We start from the raw sequence: 27,640 nt of genomic DNA on the forward strand, positions 1-27,640 counted from the left end.
GCCCTGACATCCCCTGCTAACTTTGTGCTAGTCATTGGTGTGTTCATCTTTTCTTCTCTGCTCAGCTGCACAGTCCTGCTCATATCTGGTTCATCCCAGGGTCACTGGCTCAGTGTTCAGTCACCGTAGATGAATGAATGAGACTGGGTGATGCCATGCCCTGATGTAACATTGTCTCTGTGAGCAGCAAGCCCATGCTGGACAGGAGGGAAATGGCGTCAGTCCTTTGGGAAAGCAACCTGGCATAGTTGCAAGCCCCTTCAAAATTATCCTGCCTTTAGTCTAAAGAGTTACCTTTTTGTTGACAAATTTAGTTTCCCTTAAACCTAGACATAATAAAAGTATTATATAATGTTGATAACTTAAGACATGTCTTAATTAGATTAGCAAACAATTATATTTAAGTTATATTTATATTTAAATAAACATTATATTTAATATTGATTTTTTCTTTTTTAGTTCACATGAGTTTGAATTTAAATAGAGCTCATTAACTTCATATTATCTAAAAACAAACCTGGTATATTGACGGCAGCACTGCCAGATGTTGAGGGTCTCAGGTAAAAGATGGAATTTGCCCCAGGTTTTTGTTGAAGGGGACCTGGGGGAGTCCCTGCTTGGAGTTTCCTGGAATAGGTTTTCCTTCAACATCAAATTTAGACTTACAGTCTTTGGCCCAATGTATTTCTCTACGGCAGCGAGGGCAGGTTTTGGGAGGTTTTTTATTTTTATTTTTTCCTTTTTTTTTTTAGCTTTCTTAGGGCAATCCCTTTTTAAATGGTTCTTATTTCCACATGTAAAGCATCCTTTAAAAAAATTATATTTTTAATAGAACAATCTGTTATTATAATCTAAAATAATATCTTAAGATTGGGATAACTTAAATTTCTACAGTTGTACTAAACTAAATAATAAAAGTTTATTGAATAGCTAGGTCATTTCCAAATAAAATAAGATTTTAAAACATTAATTACTAAACATTAACTTCCTCTTACAAAAAGTTTTTCTTACAGAAAAACTAAAGAGATTTTAAACTATTAATAAATATATTATATAATGTATAATATATTGATATATAACTATATATATTTATATATAATAAATATATTATAATATGATATAATAAATGTATATTATAATATGATATAATAAACATATTCACCAATCTATAAAGTGCTAATATACATGACACTTCATAGTTGCTAAGGAAAAGTAAGATATATGCTTTTAATAAAAAGATATAAGATATGGCAAGCTCAGATATACATTCCACATTTTCCCTGGGGGCCACTGCTCATTTAACAAACAATACAATTATTAAAATAACTTGGAAAAATGACGAGCCTATTTGGACAGAGCAATGGCCCCTCATGAAAGAGAAATTACAGGTGGAGAAGGCAATGGCACCCCACTCCAGTACTCTTGCCTGGAAAATCCCATGGACAGAGGAGCCTGGTGGGCTGCAGTCCATGGGGTCTCGAAGAGTCAGACACGACTGAGCGACTTCACTTTCACTTTCATTTAGTCTAAAGAAAGAATCTTAAAATCAGAAAAAGCTTTCTCCACAAATGCTTCCTGCTCTTTAAAGCATTTTTTTTTTTTTTGTCATTGCAATTGTGGAACATTGGAAGTAACATAAATGTGGGAAATTATGGTCCATCTAGTCAGAGAATATTGCGCAGCCCCTTAATCCAGGTCTGCACAGAGCAGGAACATGAGCAATGCTTACTAGTTAAGCGAAGTGGCAAATGTAGGTACTGTTAAGTAAAGTTTACCCAAGAAAGCTGCAGATGGTGACTCCAGCCATGAAATTAAAAGACGCTTGCTACTTGGAAGGAAAGTTATGACCAGCCTAGACAGCATATTAAAAAGCAGAGACATTACTTTGGCAACAAAGGTCCATCTAGTCAAGGCTATGATTTTTCCAGTGGTCATGTATGGATGTGAGAGTTGGACTCTAAAGAAAGCTGAGCGCCGAAGAATTGATGCTTTTGAACTATGGTGTTGGAGAAGACTCTTGAGAGTCCCTTGGACTACAAGGAGATCCAATCAGTCCATCCTAAAGGAGATCAGTCCTGGGTGTTCATTGGAAGGTCTGATGTTGAAGCTGAAATTCCAATACTTTGGCCACCTGATGTGAGGAGCTGACTCATTTGAAAAGACCCTGATTCTGGGAAAGATTGAGGGCAGGAGGAGAAGGGGATGACAGAGGATGAGATGGTTGGATGGCACCACCAACTCAATGGACATGGGTTTGGGTGGACTCCAGGAGTTGGTGATGGACAGGGAGGCCTGGCATGCTGCGGTTCATGGGGTCACAAAGAGTCAGACACGACTGAGCAACTGAACTGAATTGAACTGATCCAAGAGAGTGGAGGAAGACTTTTCTTCCAGAAATGTCTAGCAATTTTTTTCTGAGGATATTTATTTTTCTGAAAATTTTGGAAATCTTCATGGCGAATATATATATTAATTTAATAATAGTGAAATATGAAAAACAGTTTTAAATATTACTTATGGTCATGGACTAGCCAAGATGGTGATGTATAAAGACCCAGAGCCCACCTCCTCCCATGGGCACATCAAAGTTACAGCTATTTACAGAGAAATTATTGATGACAAAAAATAACACGTAAAGAAAGAACCATAGCACAGGGAACTTTACTCAGTATTCTATGATAACCTATATGAGAAAAGAATCTGAAAAAGAATGGAGATATATATATATGAATTACTTTGCTGTATACCTGGAACTAACACAACACTGTAAGTCAGCTATACTCCAAGAAAGTTAAAAAACCAAAAACAACAGCAACAAAAAAACAAACAAAAGATGTTTACTTCATTGTCTCAGGGCTAAATGTTAAACGGCGTCATGTTTAAAGGATAAAATATATTTAATTCACAGTCAAAAGATATCAACTTAAACAAATAAAAACAACAGCCAAAAAGAAGGAACCACAAGGAGACAGTCGGAGGAGGAGCAGAGATGTGGTATAGTCGAGACACAGACCCCCGGTAGGTGACCCACAGATGCGAGAAGAAGCACAACCACACAGGTTCTCCCCAAGGAGTGGGGAAGCTTTGAGGGTCAGCCAGAGGGCTGTGGGAAATGGAGAGTCCACTTGTAAATGGTGTACATAAAATCTCACATGCTCCAGGACCCAGGGCAGAAGCAGTGGTCTGAAAGGAGCCTGGGTCAGACCTGCCTGCTGATCCTAGTGAGTCTCCTGGAGATGAGAGGCAACCGCAGCTCGCCCTGGGACACAGACACTGGGGCAGCCTTTTTGTGGAGCTTGTTGCTCCTGGACCCTGGTGCTCACGAGTGCCAGCGTGGAATCCCCCCTCTAGCTTATTCAGCCTGGATTCAGCCCTGCCCACCAGCCTGTTGGTCCCAGTACTGGGACACCACATGCCAAGCAATGAGCAGGGCCAGGACACAGCTCCACCCATAGCAGGCCTGCTGCCTTAAGGGCCCCAGAGCGCACCATTGGACAGGACCTGGCTCTGTCCACTAGAGGACCCAGAACACAGCCTCACCCACCAGTGAGCTGGCACTACCCTCAGAACCCCCTGGACTCCAGTCCCCACCTGCAATCAGGCCAACACCAACCTTGAAAACCCCTGGATCCTGCCTACCAGCAGGTTGACACCAGCGCTGAGACAGCTTGGAAGCCCAGCTCTGCCCACTGTGAGCCAGCATTTGCTCCAGGACACCCCAAGGCACAGCCCTGCTCGCCAACAGGCCAAAGCTGGATTTGGGACATGCCAGACCCTGCAGCTAGCCATGTCAGGGGCTGGCCCCGCCCATCAGCGGGCCAACACTGGGTCTGGGATTCCCAGGCCTGCCACCACCCATTCCAGAACCCTGCCCTGCTCACCACTAGCCCTAGGACCCCTCAAGTTCCCGCAGCCTGCAGCCTGTGATAAGGCCTCACCGGCTGTCAGTAGCCTTCATTTGAGGCAGGGCCTGGCAGCAAACTGGACCAGGGCCCAGTTACACCTACTAGACTACCTTCGGTAGTCAGCCCACCACAGTGGATGACCCAAGCCGCTCACACAAGGGGTACTGCCAGAGCGTAGAGCTCTGGTGATCAGAGGGGAGTATGCTGTCTCCTAAAAAGGCCTCTCATGCGAAGAGTTGACTCATTGGAAAAGACTCTGATGCTGGGAGGGATTGGGGGCAGGAGGAGAAAGGGACGACAGAGGATGAGATGGCTGGATGGCATCACTGACTCGATGGACGTGAGTCTGAGTGAACTCCGGGAGTTGGTGATGGACAGGGAGGCCTGGCGTGCTGCGATTCATGGGGTCGCAAAGAGTCAGACACGACTGACGGACTGAACCGAACTGAAAAAGGCCTCTTCTCCAAAGTCAGGAATTGTAACCAACCTAACAGATACATAGAAATAAAAGTATCAAATTAGGCAAAAGGAGGCAGCAGAGGAATGCGTTCCAAACAGAAGAACAAGGAAAAATTCCAGAGGAGCTAAGTAAAGTGGGTACAAATATCTGCCTGAGACCCAGCTCAAGGCAATAATTGTAAAGATGCTCAAAGAACTCAGAAAAATGCATGAAGACAGTAAGAAGTTTAACAGAGAGTTAGAGTATATAAAGAAGAACCAAACAGAGCTGAGGAATACAATAACCAAATTGAAAAATACAAGAGAAGGAAACAGCAGTAGATCAGATGATACATAGAAATGGATCAGCAAGCTGAAACTGCCGTGGAATTCACTGATGCTCAACAGAAAAAAGAGAATGAAAAGAAATGAGGACAGGTTAAGAGACTCCTGGAACAACATCAAGGATACTAACGTTCACTTTATAGGGGTCCCAGAAGGAGACGAGGGAGAGGAAGGGGGCAGAGAACATATTCGAAGGCGTAATAGCTAAAAATTTTCCCAGCCTGAGAAAGGAAACAGACATCCAAGTACAGAAGCACAGAGAGTCCCGATCAAGATCAACCAGTGAGGACCCAACCAAAACAAACTGCAAAGCGGCAAAAATTAAAGACAAAGGGAAAATGTTAAAAGCAGCAAGAGGAAAACAGTAAGTGACATACAAGGGAACTCCTAAAAGGCTCTCAGCTGACTTTTCAGCAGAAAGTCTGCAGGCCAGAGGGAGCTGCACAATATATTTAAAGTAGTGAAAGGGGAAACATGCAACACAAAATACTCTACCCAGCATCTATCACGCAGAGCACAACAGGGCCAATGTACTTAGCACTGCTGGGCGTCCCCAGCATCTATCACGCAGAGCACAACAGGATCAATGTACTTAGCACTGCTGGGCGTCACATGTGAAAGCTGTTAGGAGAGCAAATCCTGAATTCTCATCACAGGGAAAAACACTTTTTTTTTCCTGTTTCTTTAATTTTGTATCTGTAAAAGATGATGGATGCTCACTAAACTTCTTGTGATAATCATTCCATGACGTATGTCAATTATTTATGCTATACACCTAAAACTTAACTTATAATTAACTGTATGTCAAAACTTAACTTATTGTTAACTGTATGTCGATTAGATCTCAATAAAACTGGAAGAAAAAAAGCATTAATATATGCCGTAAAATAGTAATCAGAAAGAATACCCAAAATACACACTGTGCTCACACAGAGTTTGGGAAAAAAAACAAATAATAAAAAAAAATAGCCAAAATATTACTACAAAATATAACAAGGAAAAAAGCATTCATAGAAAAAATAGGGCATTACATAATAATAGAAACCATTCCCAGAATATCAATATCACAAATGTGTATGCACCTAAAAACACAGCCTCCAAATACACAAAGCCAACTTTGTGGAAACTAAAAGGAGGTTTTAAAACATTTTTTATCAGAAATCTAAAGCATATAAAAAGCACTGATAAACTTAAACTAATAATTATTTATAGACTCTTGAACTACCAGAGAACATATAAATGTCTTGAAGCTCACGTAAAATAATCACACATTTGACCAAGTAATAGGGGTGTAAAAGAAGTCAATGTATTTCAGAGTCAATAACATATAGAAAATATTAATCATAATGTGATTAAATTAGAAATCGAGTTAAAAGGTGGAAGTATTTTATGTTTAGAAATTACAGGCGCTCTTCTAAAATATGATGAATTAAAGAGGAAACCAAAATAAAACTACATGCTTTAAACCTTAACACTAAAATAATTAATCAGAGTAAAGATAAAAATTGCTTAGAATGTTTAAACTGAAAACTATACTTATGTCTGGCACATAGCACACACTCAGGATTGCAGTAATTAACACTATTATTATTATAAAGGGAGAAATGTTGCTTTTATGAACTTTTTAAAATTATGCAGGCTTCCCTGGTGGCTCAGAGGTTAAAGCGTCTGCCTGCAATGCAGGAGACACGGGCTCGATCCCTGGGTCGGGAAGATCCCGTGGAGAAGGAAATGGCAACCCACTCCAGTATTCTTGCCTTGAGAATCCCATGGACGGAGGATTTAAATTATAGAAAGCGTCAAACATTACAAATGAAGGCAGAATGCTGCCTTACGCTGCGAATAAAAGTATGGCCTAGATGCCAGTAAGGCCTGCTGCCTAGCTGGAAATGCAAACTTCAAGGCTCCCTTGCTCTGCTCAGCCAGAATCTGCATTTTCACAAGATCCCCAGGGGACTCTTGCACTTTACAGTCTTCTCAATGAACTCCTAGAGTCCCAGTCCCAGCTGCAACTCCTGACCAGTTTTGATTCCCATTCTGTACCGTTTTTTCTCCCACACTATGCAGGATGCTAGTTCCTCGAGCAGGAATCACACCTGCAGCCCCTGCACGGAAAGCACAAATTCTAAACCGCAGGACTGCCAGGGACATCCCTCTTGTACTACACTGAAGCAAACTCCAGACAAACAAGCTTTCATCTGGAAATATTACGTTTTTAAAAAGTTCTGACCCAAACGTTCCTCTTCCCTGACACAGGTGAAGGAGTGTGTGGCATAAGGGTGACACTTCACACGACGCCCCTGCATGGGAAGATGACTCTGAGGGCGGAGGACTCAGGGCCTCGCCCACGTCCCAGGTGCCCTGGGCTCTTCTGCAGGCACTGCTGTCCGGAGGGTGAGGCTTCCTGGCCAGGCCACCTCTCCGTCTTCTCTTTCAGAGCTCTGGGTTTGCCGCTCCTGCTTGAGAGCTGTGTGTCACTAGGAAAGAATATCCACCTTTCTGGTGGGAGGTCTCCCCAGCAGTAAAACAGGAATAGGAGTATCTACTTGAGATAGTTGCTGAGAACCTGAAACAGGGTAACCTGCCCTGGAGGACCTCGTTCTAATCTCTGCTCCAACGGCCCCTCCTCAGAGAGGCCACCCCAATCTGCCCTTCCACCTCGGGCAGTGACCCCATTGCTCTCTTTCCTCTTTCCCTGCAGTGTTTTTCTTCAAAGTTCTTATTAGCTGCCCAAACAATTTGTCTATTTATTGCCTGTCTCCCCTTCTAGATTGTAAGCTCCATGAGGCAGGGATTTCTGTCCCTTTCCTTGGCTGCTGTCTAGCCGTGTTAGGAAAGGGAGGGACACACACGTGGAGAGCAGCAGAATCTCGAATGAATAAATGAATGAAGAGATGGCTTTCCTAGATGACTTTACTTGCCCCAAGCAAGGGGCCCTGGAGCCAAATTCCCTCTCCCCCTTCCTGTCCTGCTCAGCCTCTCTTCCATGAGTGCCGGGAGGGCAGGAGGCAGAGAAGCCAGGCCAGGCAGTGAGTCTCTCTGAGTCAGGATCAGCCTCTGGACTGCAGAGGGACACATCCCTTCTGGGTCCAGCAGCCTGAGAGCCATCCTCTCTGAGATCTGCCTAAAGTTGTTCCATTTTTGTTTTTTATTTTTGGCAGCAGTGTGTGAGATCTTAGTTCCCCAACCGGCAATTGGATCTGAGCCCCCTGCACTAGAAGCAGGAGGTCTTAACCACTGGGCCACCGGGGAAGCCCTCTTGAGGTTTTTGAGGGATCTCCCCTGTTTGATCCTTGCACCCCAAGTGCCTATCCTGGGTCCCATTTCTAAAGCAACCCATCCCCACTCTTCCTTCCTTGTTTCAGGAAACAGTCACAGAAGGCTGGGGCTGTTCAGGCCCTGATGATAGGAGAAGAGTAGGTTCTGAAGGAAGGACATCTTGGAGGGACGTTTCAGGGTGGAGGGGCCGCAGGAACCAGACGCAGGGGGAGCACATTGATTGGGGACCCCTAAGTTGCATGCTGGTCTGGAGAGGTTTTGGGAAGGGAGATGCTCCCTCCTTTATGAGATGCTCAGAAATGGTGGGTGGCCCACCCAGAACCTCACCTGATGATGCAGCACTGGTCCCTCTTGCTCTTCTTCATGTTGAAGTAGCAGCTGTTGGCGATGGCAAAGATGTGCGGCGGCAGCTCGCCCACATGGCGCTTGTAGTACAGCTGTACCTGCTCCACGGTGTAGAGGGGCAGCACCTGGAACGGGTTCACCGCCACCAGGATGGAGCCTGTGTATGTCTGCGGAAGGGAGGAGGTGGTCAATGGCCCCTAATCTGAGGATCGCTGCTGACTTGGGATGTGACTCTGCAAGGGCACCAGGCATGGCTGACTCTGGCAGGGAGGCGGGGACTGATTCTGGGCTGAGAGATGAGACCCTTGGCGGCTCAGATCCTTCCCCTGGAAAGGATGCTCACCAAGAACGAGAGCTCCTGGGTGAGGGTGCCTTCACAGGAACGTTAAGTGAGGCGGTGTATGATTGGCACTAACATCTACATTGTGGTCACTGCTTAGCGCTCTGTCTGGTATTTAGAAGCGGCTCAGTGAAACTGGACTGAATGCATGAAGCAGGTCTTCCCCGCCTCCCACAGGAGCCTCAGTGAGGCTGGGCCATCATCGCAGCCCTCAGAGTCCTCCTGGGCCTCAGCTCAGGGCCGCTTGCTCATGCGGAGCCTCCACTGGGCCTGCCAGCCCCTCTGGGTTGGGATGGGGACGGTCATCTCAATGGTCGTGTACACTGACTTCGTTTTCATTTTAGGGAAGGAGAGGACTCAGGACTCTGACAACCAGATAAAAGAATGCAAGCATAAGCTCTTCGGTAAAGGATAAGCTGCAATTCAACTTAATTTATTGCTGTTATTAGTCCCAGGAGCTGAGGCACACTCAGCCAGTGTGAACTCTGAGTGCCTGGTCCCTGCCCTCCAAAGCCTCTCTCCTCTCCCACCCTGCCCTCTATTCAGAGGCCCCTGCTCCGAGCATCCCAGGATCAAGGCTGGTCAGAGGTCAGTGAGCCGCCTCTCCCTGTGAGCGGCCCAGGCAGGTGGTGACACCCCTGGGTCACACCCACTCACGGCCAGGCTGGTGTCAGTTTTGGAATGCCACCTCACCTGGTAAGTCTGCGCTGGAGCAGGGATGCGAGCTGCCCATCCATCACAAGGCCTCGGGGGAAGCACCTGCATCTACCTACACGGCCCTTCTGGCCATCACTTCATAGAAGGGCAGCGCTCTTCTGCTTGGTGACCCTGTCTCTGCCACATGACCGGAAAGAAACCAGGCAGAAAACTACTCTCCCACAGCCTCTGATCCCCTCGGCCATCAGAGCAGGCCTGCATCTCAGCCACGGGTGCGGGGGAGAGGCAGCACTTGATCTGTATACTGTATCCTGGGCAGTGTGCTGGCACATGCAGGTCAGCTATCTGCAGACTTGAAGCCTTTATGCCCCTGCTTATTTCGGACTGGGGAGCAGGGATGGACGAGCATCCTCACACTGCGAGGGTGTGGGGCTCAGGGACTAAGCCAGGCGTGCCTGGGGCACGGTTTGCTTCCCCAGCCGGCTCAGCATGTGTGGCCCAAGCATGCCGTGGGGGGGCACGCATGGCCAAGGGAGACTCACGTAGATCTTGTGCTGCTGGTAGCGGATCAGGAGGTTGTGCACCATGCCTGCCTCATTCAGGTCCCCCAGGCGGATCATGTCATCCACACCCTGAGCTGAATTGGGGTGCATGGAGCTGAGGGTGCCAAGGTCCTCCGCTTGGATCCAGTGTTCCTGAAACAAGGGCACAGGCTCTCCTGACAGGTGACCTCTGCCAGGGCCAAACTCTCCTCCATGTCCTCATTGGACTGGCTGCCCTGGTGGCCCACACCTGGGAGGGTTGGTCTATGGTGAAGGCCAAAGGATCGAGTCAAGCCGAGGCTGGAGTCAGCACATGTCTAGGGCCAGGGGTCAGTGTGTACTGGGGCTAAGGGTGAAGTTGAGACCAGGGTCAGAGGAGTGTGGAGCCAGGAGTTAGATATGGCTACAACTGGGATCGGGGTAGCTTGCAGCTGGGGTCTCACAGATGGCTGGGATGAAAGTGTGCAAGTGTTTTTTTTTAATAAATGATGTTATGTCATTTTGCAAATAGGAGACATTATTGTTAATATGTGACTGGCTTCCATACTATAGGGTTCACAGGCCACACTCTAGAATTTTCTCCTTGGAGGCCAAGTCTCTACATGCTTCACTTTGCAGACACTCAGCAAAGAGGGCTGCCCAGGGAGGACCTCAGTGACCAGCTGGAGGCCCCAGTCTGCAAGTCCTTCCCCTCTGTCCCTCCCCTGCTCCTCCCCAGCCTGCCAGGTGACTGAGCTGGTTCCCCAACAGGTCACCCTGAGCTTCCTACTCTCTCATCTGGGCTGCTTTGCTCCTGTGAGATGGGTCTCCTTCTCCTCCTCATGTGCTGGGGGGCCCCCCTCCAGGCATCTTTCTCATGCACGTTTCTCTCCCTCACTTATCCTGTCCTTCCTGTTCACCCTGCATTACTTTGAAAACAAGCTTCTGTCCCTTCCCCCTCTCTGCCCCAGCCCTTTTCCCACTTCACTCTTTCCTGCTCCCCTAATTGTCCTAATTTTCCATCTTCAAACCTGCTCCCTGCTTCTTCCCTATAGAAGCCCGCCATGACAGGACTCCCCTGTGGTCTATCCTGCCACGTGGTTCCCAGACTTGGGCTCTATAATCCCTGGTGTTGGGAGCAGCACCAGAGAAGGGAGGGGGCTCAGGGTTCTGGACGGCAGCTGAGAAGGCTGAGCCTCTGAGGAGTGTGTGGCCATACTCACCTTGCCCTCATCATCTTCAACCAAAATTTTGCCAGGCTTGGTTTCTTTGATGATGCCCCCGATGGCCACCCTGGTCTTGTCGGCAGGGGTGGGGTTCAGCCACACGTGGTTACCCTGGAGGACAGAGAGGTCAGATCCACGTTGCACCTTCCCCTTCCTGCTCAAGACTCACCTCCCTGGGGGCTGTCCCTTCCAACCAAGAGATGCCAAGGGATCTCTTGTCCTCCCTGTCCTCCCAGCTTCCTCTTCTCCTCCTCCCGTTTTTTCTTCTTCCCTCTCTCCTACCCATCCCTCCCCAGTCCTTTCTTGTTCTTGTCAAGATGTTAATGGGTGATGGCAGGGGAAGCTCCGCTGGCCTGGTTTTTGCAGGAAAGTGTCCCCTGTGAGGTGCAAAAAGAGAGTCTCTGCCCTTTGACTAGCCCTATAGTACCCAAACCCAGTGTCTAGGGGAAAGCAAAGACTGAAATCTCACTAGGTTTCTTCCTGGCCTGCAACACAGCATTAATCCACATGAACCTCTTTCTGATCCAAGAAAGCTCACCCTACTGAAAGAGAAGTAATCCCACAGGGAAAAGCACAGGTCTACACACAAAGATACTGAAATGTAAAAGGAGGAAAGGAGCAGGTGAGTAACACTCACCAGGGGAAAACAAAATGCCACAGAACAGTGGAAGGTTGTAACCAAGTATTTCACCACGATTTCCAAAAATTTACTGAGCTCAGATATTAGACACTGAGACGGCTGAAAAGGATGAGACATGAATTGGCAGAGCTCAAAAGAGAGATGGAGGGAAACAAGTAAGTGTGGGCCAGAAGTGAAAGCAAACTGGGAACAACAACAAGGAAATAAGCACTGCTAAAATCAGGGTAAAGATCAAAGGTCACAGGAGAGGAAAAGTGAGCAAAGTGACAAAGAAATGCAAACAATTAGGATGAGGCAGAAGAGCATAGATATGGAAGGCAGGCGAGAATACAAACAACTGAAGTGCGCAAAGAAGGAAAACAGCAGGGGGCAGGGCGGGCGGACAGAAAAACCACTCAAAAATATAATTCAAGACAACTTTCCAGAAATTAATGAAGGTTTGGATTATGGGTTGAAGATACACCATCCTTTCTTTGAAATGATGACAAAGAAAAATCAACTCGAGGATAGATACTGATCCTAGAGTTAATTTTTTGAGGGGTAGGCAGATAAAAAGACAAGTACCCTTATAAGGAGATAATTCAGGACAAATTCAAATCATATATGAGGGCTGAACAACTCCTACAAAGACCTCAGGAAAAGAGCAATACAGCTATCAGGATGGCCATTATAAAAAGAACAGAAAATAACAAATGCTGGTGAGGATGCAGAGAAAGTGGAGCCCTTGTACACTGCTGGTGGAAATATAAACTTGTGACACCACCGGGGAAAACAGCACGAGGTTACTCAATACACTAAAAGTAGGATTATGATCCAGCAATTCCACTTCTGGGCAAATTTCCAAGGAAATTCAAAGCAGGATCTTAAAGACATATTTGCATTTTTATGTTAATTACAGCATTATTCATAATAGCCAAGAGGTAAAAGCAACCCAAATGTCCATTGGCAGATGAACAAATAAAAATGTAAAATACACAGTCATCCTTCAGAATCCTCAGGGGATTGATTGCCGAAGCCCCTGCAGATACCAAATCCATAGATACTCAAATACCTTATATGAAATTACATAGCACAGCAAGTACTACACACTATGGGATATTAGTGCAGTCCAGTCGCTCAGTCATGTCCAGCTCTTGGCGACCCCATGAACCGCAGCACGCCAGGCCTCCCTGTCCATCACCAACTCCCGGAGTCTACCCAAACCCATGTCCATTGAGTCGGGGATGCCATCCAACCATCTCATCCTCTGTCATCCCCTTCTCCTCCTGCCCTCAATCTTTCCCAACATCAGGGTCTTTCCAAATGAGTCAGCTCTTTGTTTTGAGATTGCATGCAGCCTTAAAAAAGGAGGAAATTCTGTCATATGCTACAATGTGGATGGACCTCAAAGACATTATACCAAGCAAGAGAAGCCAGTCACAGAAGGACAAATCAGTATGATTCCATTCAGAGAAAGTGTCTAAAGCAGTTAAAATCACAGAAACAGAGAGTGGAAAGGCAGTTGCAGGGGCTAGAGGAAAACATGGAAAGTCATGTTTAACTAGTGAAGAATTTCAAGTGCACAAGATGAAAAGGTTCTCACATCTGTCACACAGCACTGTGAATATATATAACAATATTGACCTGTGTACTTAAAAATGGTTCAGATGGAAAATTGAATGTGATATTTTTTACCACAATTACAAAAATAGAAAAAAGAATCCAATAATTTTTTTACCCAGCCCAATTGTCATTTCTGTATAAAGATAATAAACATTTTTCAGATGAATATTTTCTCATAAGTCTTTTAGAAAAATTAATTAGGGGACAAATTTCAGTCAACAGTATGAAGAATGAATATAAGTCCAAGAATGAATATAAATCCACACCAACATACACAATCATGAAGTTCCAAAATATTTGGGATAGGGAAAAGATCACAAGAACTTTCAGAGAAAAATTAAGTTTCATACAAAGGCTCAAGAATTAGAAGGGTTTCCAACTTCTCCATAGCAATGCTGGAAATCAGAAGGAGTACATGTTTTCACAATTTTCAGGGAAAATTATATCTAGTATGGAATCCTAAGTCCAGCTGATATTCAAATGTGAATAAACATAGCTTTAGACGTGCAAGTTATTAAAAATGTTTACTCCATGTGCACCCTATCTCAGGAAGCTACTACAGGTTGTGCTTGATCAAAACAGGAGAGTAAACCAAGAAACAGAAAAACCTTGGGTCCAAGAAAAGAGATTCAGGTAAAGGAGAGGTGAAAGAAATGTCCAGGGTGGTTGTGAAGGAGACCCCAGGATCCTGAGATGTGTGCCTCAGAAGTAGAAGATGTGAGTTTAGATATGGCATTGGAAGCTCTGGGAGAAACCTTCTCCTGAGGACGACATTGACTGAACTGCCAGATGAATCATTTTACAAGGATATTGACATACCTGGGAGAAAGCTGGGTGGAGGTAGGGTGAGGTGGTGGTTATGTTGTGATAAGTACAGAGAAAACAAAGCAGATAAGGAACAAGGTAATTACAGTCTAGCACTTAGAGTACACTTCAGGGTTCAACTGAGAGGAACATTTTCTTTCTTTTTTTTTTTTTTTATAAAAAACGTTTTCTTTTATATTGGAGCACTGCAGATGGTGATTGCAGTCATGAAATTAAAAGACGCTTACTGCTTGGAAGAAAAGTTATGACCAACCTAGATAGCATATTCAAAAGCAGAGACATTACTTTGCCAACTAAGGTCCATCTAGTCAAGGCTATGGTTTTTCCAGTAGTCATGTATGGATGCGAGAGCTGGACTGTGAAGAAGGCTGAGTGCTGAAGAATTAATGCTTTTGAACTGTGGTGTTGGAGAAGACTCTTGAGAGTCCCTTGGACGGCAAGGAGATCCAACCAGTCCATTCTGAAGGAGATCAACCCTGGGATTTCTTTGGAAGGAATGATGCTAAAGCTGAAACTCCAGTACTTTGGCCACCTCATGTGAAGAGGTGACTTATTGGAAAAGACTTTGATGGTGGGAGGGATTGGGGGCAGGAGGAGAAGGGGACGACAGAGGATGAGATGGCTGGATGGCATCACTGACTCGATGGACATGAGTCTGAGTGAACTCCGGGAGTTGGTGATGGACAGGGAGGCCTGGCGTGCTGCGATTCATGGGGTCACAAAGAGTCGGACACGACTGATCGACTGAACTGAACTGAACTGAATAGTTGATTAACAATGTTGTATTAGTCTCAGGTGTATCACAAAGTGATTCAGTTATACCTATACACGTATTTAGTCTTTTTCAAATTCTTTCCCCATTTAGATTGCTACATAATATTGAGCAGAATTTCCTGTACTATACACCAGGTCCTTGCTGGTTATCCACTTTAAATATATCAGAGTGTACATGCCAATCCCACACTCCCTAATTATCCCTCTTCCACCCTTCCCCAGAGAATCATAAGTTGGGTTTGAGAGGAGCATTTCCTTAGATAAAATAAGTAAACCCTGTAATCTGGGATTTAACAATTTGGGGAGAAAGGAGAGACACTGTGAGTGCTGTGGGCAAGGATAGGAGTGAGGAGCTAAGGCCTTTCTCACCCAGTGGAAAATTAGTTATAGATGATGCCTGGAATAAAAAACTCAAGTGGCCCTGTACACACGGAGAGAAGTATCAGAGAATTAACTAGAAGGTCAGTGGTGGTCACCTCTCTGGGAGAGGAAGTGGGAGACTGATTCTTTAAACTGTGTGTCTATAACAACTGTATAAAACCGAAATCTAAATGAAAAAGAACAGCAAAAACAGTTGCTACAGGATATAGAAGACCAGCCTGAACAACATACTGGTTTCAGTGAACTAACTGAATCACAGCAGGAACCTCAGAGACCTAGAGAAGGTTTCTTACAAGGATGAAATTCCAGTGTGAAAACTGCACTGCGCTGCTACAAGAGCTGCTGAAATCACCAAAGTGAGAAAATTATCAAAGACAGATGATGGGCATCTCACACAAGCTCGATACTAACCAGAGATGAAAAAGAGAGAGAGACCGTTTCCAATTCATACTGAATTTTAAGATGTCAGCCCAACATGAGCCAGAAGAGTAAATAAAAGAGCTGTAATGGGACTTTCATTCCCTCCATTTGGCCAAAGCTCTCCGAGGAAATAAATGAGAAGCCAAGCAGCAGCAAGTAGAGCTTCTTTATGAACTCAGATGACTGCAGAAGCAGCCGAATCAGGGAAAGAATGAGCAAGAAGAGGCAAAGAAAAAGCCATCAGCTGAAAAAAAAAAAAAAAAAAAAAGTAAAGTCGATATGGAGATTCAAGAAACAAAGGATGGGGACTTCCCTGGTGGCACAGTGATAAGAATCTGCCTGCCACTGCAGCAGGGTTCAATCCTTGGCCCAGGGAGGTTCCGCGTGCCTCAGGGCAACGAAGCCCCTGCACCACAACTACTGAGCCCACACCCCAGAGTCTGCCCGCTGCAACCACGGAAGCCCCTGCCTAGAGAAGCCGCCACAGTGAAAGCTCAAGCCCCGCAGTGAAGAATAGCTTCTGCTCACCACAACTGGAGGGAAAAAAGCCCGCACAGAGCCATGGAGGCCCAGCGCAGCCAAAATAAGCAATAAACAAATAAATGATTAAAAAAAGAAGAGGAAATAGGGCCTGAGGGACTTCCCTGGTCGTCCAGTAGTTAAGACTCCACGCTCCCAAAGCAGGGGGCCAGGTTCCACCTCTGATCAGGGAACTAGACCCCACACACTGCAACTAAGAGTTTGCATGACACACGTAAAGATCCCACATGGCGCAACGAAGATCTCGTGTGCCTCAGCTAAGACCCAGTGCAGCCAAATAAATAAATGACATCTTTAAAAAAGAAATAGAGAATGAGTCACAGAAAGCAGAGGGATCTAGCTCTTCACTGCTCTTTGTGATAAGAAATACCTGACAACTGACTTCTGCCCATGGTGCGGAAGAGCTCCTGCCCTAGCCTGAGACAGAAATCACTGCGAGGAATCTCACAGATACAAAGAATCCACTCCCGAGAGACCTGATCCTCAGTCTTCCGAGGTGGGCTGGCTATTCCAGCCATTGGCTGAAATGCGCACTGTGGCTTGTCCCACGTGCCCACACACCAGTCCTTCCTTCCCACAGGAGAAAAGATGGGCCTAGAAGTAGCTCTGGGCTGCCTTTACTTAGATAAATGGAGAAGTTAGCAAGCGAAAAATACTGTTGTCAAGATATTTTTTTCCAGGTTCTTTTATTTTCTCATTTTATTCTTAAAAAATTTTACTGAAATACATTTGATTTACAATGGTGTATTAATTTCAGGTGTATAGCAAAGTGATTCAGTTATATATATATATACATATATATATATATTTTTTTTTTTTTCATGTACAGATGTGAGAACTGGACCATAAAGAAGGTAGAGTGCCAAAGAACTGATGCTTTCAAACTGTGGTGCTGGAGAAGACTCTTGAGAGTCCCTTGGACTGCAAGGAGATCAAACTAGTTGGTCTTGAAGGGAATCAACCCTAAATACTCATTGGAAGGACAGATGCTGAAGCTGAAGCTTTAATACTTTGGCCATGGGGAGGGAGGTGGGAGGGGGGTTCATGTTTGGGAATGCATGTAAGAATTAAAGATTTTAAAATTTAAAAAATAAAAAAAAGTAACTTAAAAAAAAAAAATACTTTGGCCACCTGATGCAAACAGCTGACTCACTGGAAAAGACCTTGATGCTGGGAAAGACTGAAGGAAGAAGAAGAGGATAACAGAAGATGAGATGGTTGGATGGCATCACTGATTCAATGAACATGAACTTGGGCAAACTCTAGAAGATGGTGAGGGGCGGGGACGCCTTGCATGCTGCAGTCCATGGGGTCACAAAGAGTCGGACCAACTTGGTGACTGAACAATTCTTTTTTTACTTTCTCTTCCATGATAGGTTATTACAAGATATTTAGTATCTTTTCTTACTGTGCTATATAGTATGTGTTTTGTCAAGACATTTTAAGCCCTGAGTATAAGTGAGGGATTACTCTGCGCACGTGGCCACCCTGCCAAGGCCAAGTTTAGCCAAACTCATTTTCTTCAGGTAATACAATCTGGTGGTTCAGCTGGTAAAGCAACTGCCTGTAATGCGGGAGACCTGGGTTCAATCCCTGGGTTGGGAAGATCCCCTGGAGAAGGAAACAGCTACCCACTCCAGTATTCTGGCCTGGAGACTTCCATTGACTGTATAGTCCTTGGGGTCGCAAAGAGTCAGACATGACTGAGTGACTTTGACTTTTCCCTCAAATTCCCTGTGTCTGGTATTTTCCTTCCAAGGTCACACTGCCTTACTTCTTTCCTTGGGAGTGGTTTGAGTCAGCATTTGGCAACTCCCACGAACAACCCCTTGATGGAAGAGATGCAATTCTTACCAGTCTCAGCCCTGACATCCTGAGGCAGCTGCTCCCGACAGCCTGTATGCAGAGAAAAAGCAGAATGTCAGTCTTCATAACGGAGAAGGCAATGGCAACCCACTCCAGTGCTCTTGCCTGGAAAATCCCATGGGCGGAGGAGCTTGGTAGGCTACAGTCCATGGGGTCCCTAAGAGTTGGACACGACTGAGTGACTTCACTTTCCCTTTTCATTTTCATGCATTGGAAAAGGAAATGGCAACCCACTCCAGTGTTCTTGCCTGGAGAATCCCAGGGATGGGGGAGCCTGGTGGGCCCCCGTCTATGGGGTCGCACAGAGTCAGACCGACTGAAGCGGCTTAGCAGCAGCAGCAGCATTCATGACCATGAGTTGGCACCCTGGCGGTAGGGGCCACAGTGCTTATCAGTGTAGCCCTGAGTGCCTGGCACGGGGCCAAGAAAGGACTCTGGAAAGAGTGGATGGATGTGTCATAGTCCCACGGCAAGTGTTAGAGGAGACTCTCTCAGTTTCTTCAGCCCTATCTCATCTTTGAAGTGAAGTGAAAGTCACTCAGTCATGTCCGACTCTTTGCGACCCCAAGGACTATACAGTCCATGGAATTCTCCAGGCCAGAATACTGCAGCGGGTAGCCTTTCCCTTTTCCAGGGGATCATCCCAATCCAGGGATCGAACCTAGGTCTCCCGCGTTGCGGGCGGATTCTTAACCAGCTAAGCTGCAAGGGAAGCCCTATCTATCTCATCTTTACTGAACGTCTATTTTGCACTCGGCACTCGGCTCAACATAGGGAGCTGAGTGGTTCTGAACATGCTCAAAACAGCATCTCTGCCACCCAGAAATTCAGACTGTGTCTGGTCAGACATCTGTGAACATCAGTCATTACCATACGTCACACAGAGTGCTGAGGGAACCAGCCAGCAGAACTTGAGATGCAACATACTTGATCTAAACCTCAGGTACCCACAAAACACTGAACCCCCATTTCATTCATGGGACTCAACAAAGGAAAGGTGACCCATTATCAGTAACAGAGCTGGAAATTCAGTCTGGACCTGCCTTCTTTCAAACCTGTCTCAGCGCCTGGCTGCTTCTGGTACCCGGGGAGCATCAGGCAGGCCTGAGTAACTGCCCCCTAGTCGGGGAGGGAAGGCGGGGCCCTGATCTCAGGAGGAGCCCCGCCCACCACCAGCCCCGCCCTCTCTGTATTGAGCATCCTGACACAGAGACTGGCTTTTTTGTTCGTCTCATACTCCCAGCTTGTAATGCAGACCTGCCCCTGGGAGGAACTTAGGAAATATCTGTTCAGCGAAACAGAGAAGGAAGCCCTTGGAGAGGGTGTCCTTTGACGTTGGCTTTGTCAGATGAGCAAGAATTCACAGTGGAAAGAAAGGGACACTCTCTAGGGATGCTGTAACTAGCGAAGGCAGAGGGAAAAGCACAGAGGATGCGAGGTCAGCATGTTTGGGTTGAGCAGACTGGGGAGGTGAGAGAAGTGTCTCGTAGGCAGCGGGCAAATGGGACAGAGAGTCTTTGCCTCTTTGTTCTGCTGAACAAAGAATTTTCTCATTCCATTTTTAACTTAGTGCATGGGCATTAATATGTTTATGGCAATTTATACCTCCCAGCATTCGTTGGAGCACCTAAAAAGTAAAAGGCAATACTCAGACTGAGATTCCTTGAAAGAGGCTACAGCTCTTTCAAAGAGAGGCTGATCCATCTTACCACCTTACATACCCCAATGAGGTGGCAGGTGGGGAAGAGGCAGGGGGCATTTTCTATCTCTGACTCCCCACTGTGGCCCAGGCTCCTCACTTCTCCCCTCAGCTAGGAATTTGAGGCCTACCTGTGTTCTTCAGCGCCCTCACCCATGGCGCTGGCCTCCGTGGACATCATCCCTCTCCAGCCTCCAGGATCTGCCCCACAGGCGTTCCCCACCAGTCCTGCCATCCCTGGGGGTTGAACCTGCCATGCGGCCCTCCCAGACTCCACTGCCTCCACTTCCCACAACTTCCCCTGGTCTTCCCACATCCCAGAACTTCTCCACTCCAAAAGCCATGTCCTCCGAGGAGTTCCCTGGCAGTCTACTGGTTAGGACCCCATGCTTGCACGCAGAGGCCACGTCCTCCAGCTGCCACTCAGCCGCCACACCCCAGACCAGCGCCGTGCCCTCTGCCCATGGCAACTGGTCCCTCATTTCATCACAACTCCTCAGCTTCTGCTTTTCTCCCCAGTCTATCAACTATCCTAGCTTCATCTCTGTCTCAACCAGCCTGGAAACTGAACTTAAATCTTTTTTGGAACAAAGTACTTTTGTAAGTACCCATAAATGGAATACAAGCAGTACAATGAGCTGCACACTCTGTGGACCCCTCTGTCCACCTTCACTCCTGTCCTGTGAATGTTGTTGAGTCCTGCTCTCACCTTGCAAAGTCTGAGCATTCCAAGGATGGGTCACACCATCTTGACAACAGGGACCAGGGAAATTTCATGACCTGTACCTCCCCCAAGACTTTAGAAATGCTTGGGGATCCTTGAGTGGGCTCTAGTCAGCTCTTTCTTCCAAAAAAAAAAAAATCCTTCCAATTTCAAGGCTCCCTCCCACTAATCACTCTGCAGAACTCCTTGATCTGCATCACTGAAAAAAAAGGGAAATCAGTGGGGATCCCGGCGGAGGAGGGAGCAGCACGCTGAGTTCCGCAGCGGTGCGCGGAGCCGAGCGACCCGGGCTGCCCCTCCGGCTGGAGGGGCGCGGCACCTCCGGCTCCCCGACGCTCTCGCTGCCGCCGCGGTCCTCCGCCGGGCCAAGCGCCCCGGGTAGCGCGCTTGGGGTGCGGCGCCCACCCGGCGGCTCCCGCCGCCTGTCCCGCCGCCGGCATGCTGCGCCAGCTGCTGCTCGCCGAGAAAGTTTTAAAAAAAAAAGAGAGAGAGAAATCACCCTCAGCTTCCAGCTCTGTTCAATCCCTGCCTTTTCCTATACCTGTGGGCACCTAAGAGATGCCCAGGGGAGGGGCCGCTGACAGCTCCACGCTAACCCTTCCAGCCCTGCCCTCTTTTGCCTCCTCCATCAGGGCTTTTGCTTAATCGATTATTGTGGTGATGAAAATATGCCCAACAAAGTATTCTTTGACTGTACTCCCTTCCAAAGATGGACTCATTCGTTCTCCCTACCATGGGTGTGGACTTAGGGACTTCCTTATAACAAACAGAATAAGATGGGAGTGATAGATATAGCTTCCAAGACTTGGGGCTTCCTCCTTGTTTTCTCTAAGATTGCTCGGCCTGGGGAAACTTGCTGCCATGTCATGAGGACACTCAAGCAGCCCCACGGAGGCCTCTAGTTAACAGCCAGTGATGTTGGAAGCAGATCTTTCAGCCCTGATCAAGGCTTCAGATGACCAGAGCTCCCGCCAGTGTCCCGACTGTAACCTTGTGGAGTGTTGAACTGTCCACTCCCCCTCTCAAATTCATAAGTTGAAGTCCTAACTGCAGCACCTCAAATGGGCCTGTATTTGAAGATAAGGCCTTTAAAGAGGTGGTCGAATTAAACTGAAGTTGTTAGGGTGGGGCGCAATCCAATGTGACTGATATCCTTGTAAGAAGTAAAACAGATACCAGAGCTGTGTGTGCAAAGGGATGATCATATGAGGACAGAGGGTAACTGTCTGCAACCAAGGAGAGGGGCATTGGGAAAAACCAACCCTGCCAGCATCTTTGATCTGGGATTTCTAGTTCCAGAACTGTGAGGACAGAAATATCTGCTGCTTAAGCTGCCTAGTCGGTGGCGTTTTGTTATGGTGACCCTAGAAAATGAATACAAATCTCATAAGGGGCTGCCCTGAAGGCTCGACAGCTAAGGCTCTGAGCTGTCAGTGCAGTGGGCCTGGGTTTATCCCTGGTGAGAGAGCTAGATCCCACATGTGGCAACTCAAAAAAACAGATCTTTCATGCCGCGAATAAGACCCAGTGCAGCCAACAGCAAAAACGAACCAACCAACCAAACAAAAACCTCATGAGGGTTCCTGGCTCAGAACCACCCATCTAAGCCGCTCTTGGATTTCAGAAATTGGTGGGAAGATAAATATTTGTCATTTTAAGCTGCAAAATCTTGGAGTAATTTGTTATGCAGCAGTAGACAACTAACACAATCACCCCTCTCTCTCTCATCTTCATTCATTCTTTCTCTCCTGACTTTTCCTTCCTACATAAAGATGCAAGTTTTGTCTATCTTTTTTTTTTTTTTAGGGACAAAGGTGGAGTTTGTTTTTATTATAAAAGAAAAAAAACTCGGGAATCTTAACCAAGGAAGGGAATGTTTTGTACTCAAGGAATAGATACCAGAATACAAAATTACAAGTGTTTGGACTCTAGACCTGTTCCCATCTCCTCCAAGAGTAGAGATGGGAAGGAGACAGCTGAAGCAAACAAGCAATTCTATGAAGCAAACAAGCAATTCTGTAAAGCAAAACGTAGAAATGTTGATGTATGGCCAAACCAATACAGTACTGTAAAGTAAAATAAAGTAAAATAATAATAATAATAATAAAGTGACAAAAAGCTTTAAAAAAAGAAACCCTATAAATTTAATTAAAATCTAAACTTCTGTTTTGCTTTAAAATTTTTTAATGTATCAAAAAGCCTGCTTTAGTGATGTGATAATTCCACCAGAAAATAACTCCATTACCCCCTTGTCAGTAACATTTTCAAGTTGAAGTTTTGATTATCTTAAAATGAACTTTCTTGGCCTCCTGACCCCTCCAGATACTGCCTTCCTCTTGTTTCTACTCCACAGCTGAACTGCCTGAAACAGTTGCGCTGTCTCCGCCCTCTCGCCCTTCACACCTTCCCAAGCCTTGGGCTGCGTGTGGATACCCGCCGCCACTGCTCCGACCCCCCAGGGACAACGCTGCCCGCGTCAGTGCCAGGACTCTTCCCGCCGTGCCCTGCTCCCTGAGCTTGCCGCGTGACTTCTGCAGGACCGCACCTCCCTGTCTTTCCTTGTGTTCTGGGGTTGCCCTCAATCTCCTCCCAGGGCTCCGTCCCTCACTTTGATCTCTTGGCGTCTGAAGGAGAAGCTGATGCTTTCAGTCTGCCTGACATGGTTTCCTCTATTTTCTTTCGGGGAAATTCTCCTCCCTTTGCCCAAAATGTTTCTGATAGGGACCGTGAGTCATAGTGCCCCAGAGAAGAGGTGTAATGCAAGCAAGGGCCAGTCACAGGCTTTCCCTGGAATGTTCTGAATCGGAACTGGGGACTGATTTTCTCTAGTCTCGAAGTTTTGAAATATGATTCCAGAACTGCGGGACCATGATCCTTGTGTCCCCAAAATAGCTGATCAGTTCAGTTCAGTCACTCAGTCGTGTCCAACTCTTTGCGACCCCATGAATCGCAGCACACCAGGCCTCCCTGTCCATCACCAACTCCTGGAGTTCATTCAGACTCGTGTTCATCGAGTCAGTCATGCCATCCAGCCATCTCATCCTCTGTCATCCCCTTCTTCTCCTGCCCCCAATCCCTCCCAACATCAAAGTCTTTTCCAATGATATGCCAAAGCCTTTGACTGTGTGGATCACACCACACTGTGGAAAATTCTGAAAGAGATGGGAATACCAGACCACCTGACCTGACTGTTGAGAAATCTGTATGCAGGCCAGGAAGCAACAATTAGAACTGGACATGGAACAACAGACTGGTTCCAAATAGGAAAAGGAGCACGTCAAGGCTGTATATTGTCACCCTGCTTATTTAACTTATATGCAGAGTACATCATGAGAAACGCTGGGCTGGAAGAAGCACAAGCTGGAATCAAGCTTGCCAGGAGAAATATCAATAACCTCAGATATGCAGATGACGCCACCCTTATGGCAGAAAGTGAAGAAGAACTAAAAAGCCTCTTGACGAAAGTAAGAAAGGAGAGTGAAAAAGTGGGCTTAAAGCTCAACATTCCGAAAACGAAGATCATGGCATCCGGTCCCATCACTTCATGGGAAATAGATGGGGAAACAGTGGAAACAAGTGTCAGACTTTATTTTTGGGGGCTCCAAAATCACTGCAGATGATGGGAGAGAATAAAGTTGGCAGGCCAAGAGGGAATGACACAAAGAGAGAAATCTTGTCTTTGCGTGTTTTCAGTTTGTTGTTTGAGTGAAGCCGTCTGGACTCTGTCATTGAAATCCAAGAATTCTATCAAACTGGTGGTCCTTATTCTGTTCTCTTTCAGTCTGCCCACTCCCCTTGTGCGTGCCCACCCTTTTCCCAGGGCCACTGACAGGATCAAAGCACTTGGCTGCATTCAATGTCTCTAACCCTCATCTCTATCTGGAACTTTAGATCCACCAAAGCTCTAATCCCTGGGCATCTCCAGCAGATAGGCCATGGGCACAACAAACTCAACATGAATACACATCTCCTCTGTCTTCCAGCTGCTCTTTCCCCTTCATTTTTCATCTCAGTGAATGAAACTATCAATTGTTGAAGAAAACATTTGTGTCATCCTATAATCCTCATATCCGAATGATTGCTTAGATCCAAAGATTTCACCTTTTAAAAGCGTGAGGCTTCCAACTATATGTTGTCTACAAGAAACTCACTATAAATATAAAGACCCAGATAGACTGATGATAAATAGAGAAAAATATACCATGTTAAAACGAATCAAAAGTTGGAGTAGCTATACTTAATTAAAACAGTGTGGACTTCAGGGCAAGGACAATTATGAGGAATATAAACAGGAATAACATAATAATAAAGTGGCCAACTCCCAAAGAAGATATAACATTACTTAACATGTATGTGCCTAATAACAGGGAATCATAATACATGTGGCAAAGACTGGTAAACCTACAAGGAGAAAAAGGTAAATCCAATATTACAGTTGGAGACTTCAACATGCTTTTATCAGTTATTAATGTATTTGGCAGACATAAAATCAGCAAGGACATAGTTGAAATGAATAAGATTATTAGTCAACTGGATCTAATTAACATTTATAGAATACTTCCTCTAATGAAAACAGAATATACCTTCTTCTCAAGTTCACATGGAACATTCACCACGATAGAACACCTTCTGGATCATAAAAACTCCTGAGCAAATTTTTAAAATAAAACCCATACAATGTCTGCTCTTAGACCACAAAGAAATTAAACTATAAATCAAAATAGCTGGAAAATCCCCCAATACTTTGAGATTAAGAAACATAAATAATACAAGTCAAAGTCTCATGAAAAATTCTTAAAGTGTTTTCAATTAAATGAAAATGAAGACACAACTTATATATGCAGTGAGAACTTGCTTAGAAGGAAACTTATAATGCTGAAAGACTATATTAAAAAAGATGAGCATCCAAACCAAGATAGCAGAGTAAACTCACCTTCCCCTATGAACACACCCAAAATACATCCATGTGTGGAAAAGTTCTCACAGAAAACTAACTGGAGACTAACAGAAAGACTCCTGTATGACCAAGACTCTCAGAAAGATATACACAGAACTGGGTAGGAAGATAAGAGAAGCGATCAGGTTGGAATCTGTGCCCCCAGGAGGGGACTCAGAGGAGAAGAGGTTACACAGGCAGAGACCCTCCCCGGAAAGGAAGCAGTCTGAGCCCCTCACTGGGTTCCCCAGCCCTGAGTACAACACAGGGAAGACGAGCCCCCTTGGCTTGTTGGCAGCTCAGTGGGACTAACAGGAGGGCTGTGGGAAGACTGGACCCTGCTTGTGAAGAGCACACGACCCTCGCCTGCTCCCAAAGCGGACAGGAGAGGGCAGACTGAGATCACACAGTCAGCTGACGTGCTTCCCAGGACCACTCCAGAGCACGCCCTGGCCTGAGCAGAGTGCGTGCGCTAGCCCTGCTCCCCTCACGTCACAGCTCCGCACGGGAGGGAGGGCTGCCCTAACCAAGGGAAAGGCTTGGCCGGGAGACTCTGGCAGCTCAGTGCTAAGCGGCTTCCTAGCAGGGAGTGGCCGTCCTCACTGGTGATTGCACAGGTGTTAGACGAGAGCCAGGCCAGGGCTCTGACTGTGGCCGTATCACCATACTCCATGCCCAGCCTTTGTTGAATGCCCACACCAGCTCTCGCTCCAGCGCTGGGGCTGGGGCTCTCTCACTTCTGGGGCTGAAGGTGCTGGCGCGGGTAAAGGGAACACACACACTGAAAGGGGACTAAGCCAGCTCACACCTGACACACAAGGCTTCTGTTCCAGCAACTTGTTACCTAACCTCACCCTCAATAAGGCAGTATTAGCCACTGGGCAAAGCGGAAGACCCACTTCACACCTGGCTGTAGCCCTGTCCCCCCTTTCTCCAGCCCCACCTAGCACCACGGTGATAGCTGCCAGCACACCCTGAGGAAAAACGGCGTTTGTGTTCACATCGAATCCATATCTCACAGCAAAGCCACTGGGCATAGGCAGTGTGCAGGGACACTCTCCCATAAGAACACCGCTTCAGGACCACCATGTGCAACAGTTTCACCCAGATTCGTAGGGACAGAGAAAGACAGTTAAAATGAGAAGAGAGAGGAAGACAGTTTATTGAGAGGGCAAGAGGAAACCCCTAAAAAAATACAACTAATGAAACAGAAATAATTTACTCTATAAAGAATTCAAAGCATTGATAATAAGACTGCTAAGTGAATTAGGGAAAAGAATAGATGAACACAGGGAGAATTTTAACAAAGAACTAGGAAATATAAAAAGGAACCAGTCAGAGCTGAAGAATACAATACCTCAAATGAAAAGCACACTAGAAGGAATGAGCAACAGAGTAGGTGATACAGAAAATGCGTAAGTGGTGTGGAAGGTAGAATGATGAAAATCTCCCGTAAAAAGAAAAGCAAATTGAAAAAACTGAAACAGAGTAAGCGATCTTTGGGGTAACATCAAGTATACCAATATCAACATCACAGGGGTCCCAGGAGACAAGATAAAGAAGAAATTCAAAAAAAGCATTTTATAAAATTATGACTAAAAACTTCCCAAGCCTGAAGCAGTAAACAGATATCCAGGTACAAGAAGCATAGAGTCCCAAACAAGATAAACAGAACAAACTCACATCAAGATTTATCATAACTGAAGTGGCAAAAGTTAAAGAAAAAGAGAGAATTCTAGAGACAGCAGGAGAAAAAACAAAGAGTTATATACAAGGGAAACCCCCAGAAGACTATCAACTGATTTTTCTGCAGAAGCTTTACATGCCAAAAAGAATGACATGATATATTTAAAATGTTGAAAGGGAAAAAAAAACATGAAATCAAGATACTGTATCCACCAAGATTATCATTTATCATTTAAAATTGAAGGAGAGGTGAAAAACTTTTCAGATAAGAAAAAACTAAAACAAGTTCATCAATACTAAACTAACCATAAAAGAAATACTAAAGAGTCTTTTCAAAGAAAGGGAAAAAGTTATAAGAAGAAGGAAGTACCTATAAGAAAGAAAAAAATCCCACTAGTAAAGACAGACATATAGTAAAGGTTGAGTATCAACCATTTAAATAAGTTATTATGAAGATTAAAAGACAAAAAAAGGATAAAACCGAGTATAAC

The 27,640-nt window shown here is 45.8% G+C and overlaps 1 protein-coding gene across 1 annotated transcript in view; it reads right to left on the reverse strand.

Moving 5' to 3' along the window:
- The window catches only part of MYO7B (myosin VIIB), a 97,347-nt gene that overhangs the window by 59,503 nt on the left and 10,204 nt on the right, over window positions 1-27,640 (reverse strand). Inside the window, exons 2-5 of the mRNA XM_027964673.2 lie at window positions 18,093-18,134; window positions 11,054-11,167; window positions 9,852-10,004; window positions 8,295-8,479 (exon numbers count right to left, since the gene is read on the reverse strand). Coding sequence (XP_027820474.1) covers window positions 8,295-8,479; window positions 9,852-10,004; window positions 11,054-11,167; window positions 18,093-18,110 — 470 coding nt within the window. The 5' untranslated portion in view covers window positions 18,111-18,134. The remainder of the gene's footprint in view (window positions 1-8,294; window positions 8,480-9,851; window positions 10,005-11,053; window positions 11,168-18,092; window positions 18,135-27,640) is intronic.

This window comes from Ovis aries, chromosome 2 (genome assembly GCF_016772045.2).
Source record: "Ovis aries strain OAR_USU_Benz2616 breed Rambouillet chromosome 2, ARS-UI_Ramb_v3.0, whole genome shotgun sequence".
Classification (NCBI taxonomy): Eukaryota; Metazoa; Chordata; class Mammalia; order Artiodactyla; family Bovidae; genus Ovis; species Ovis aries.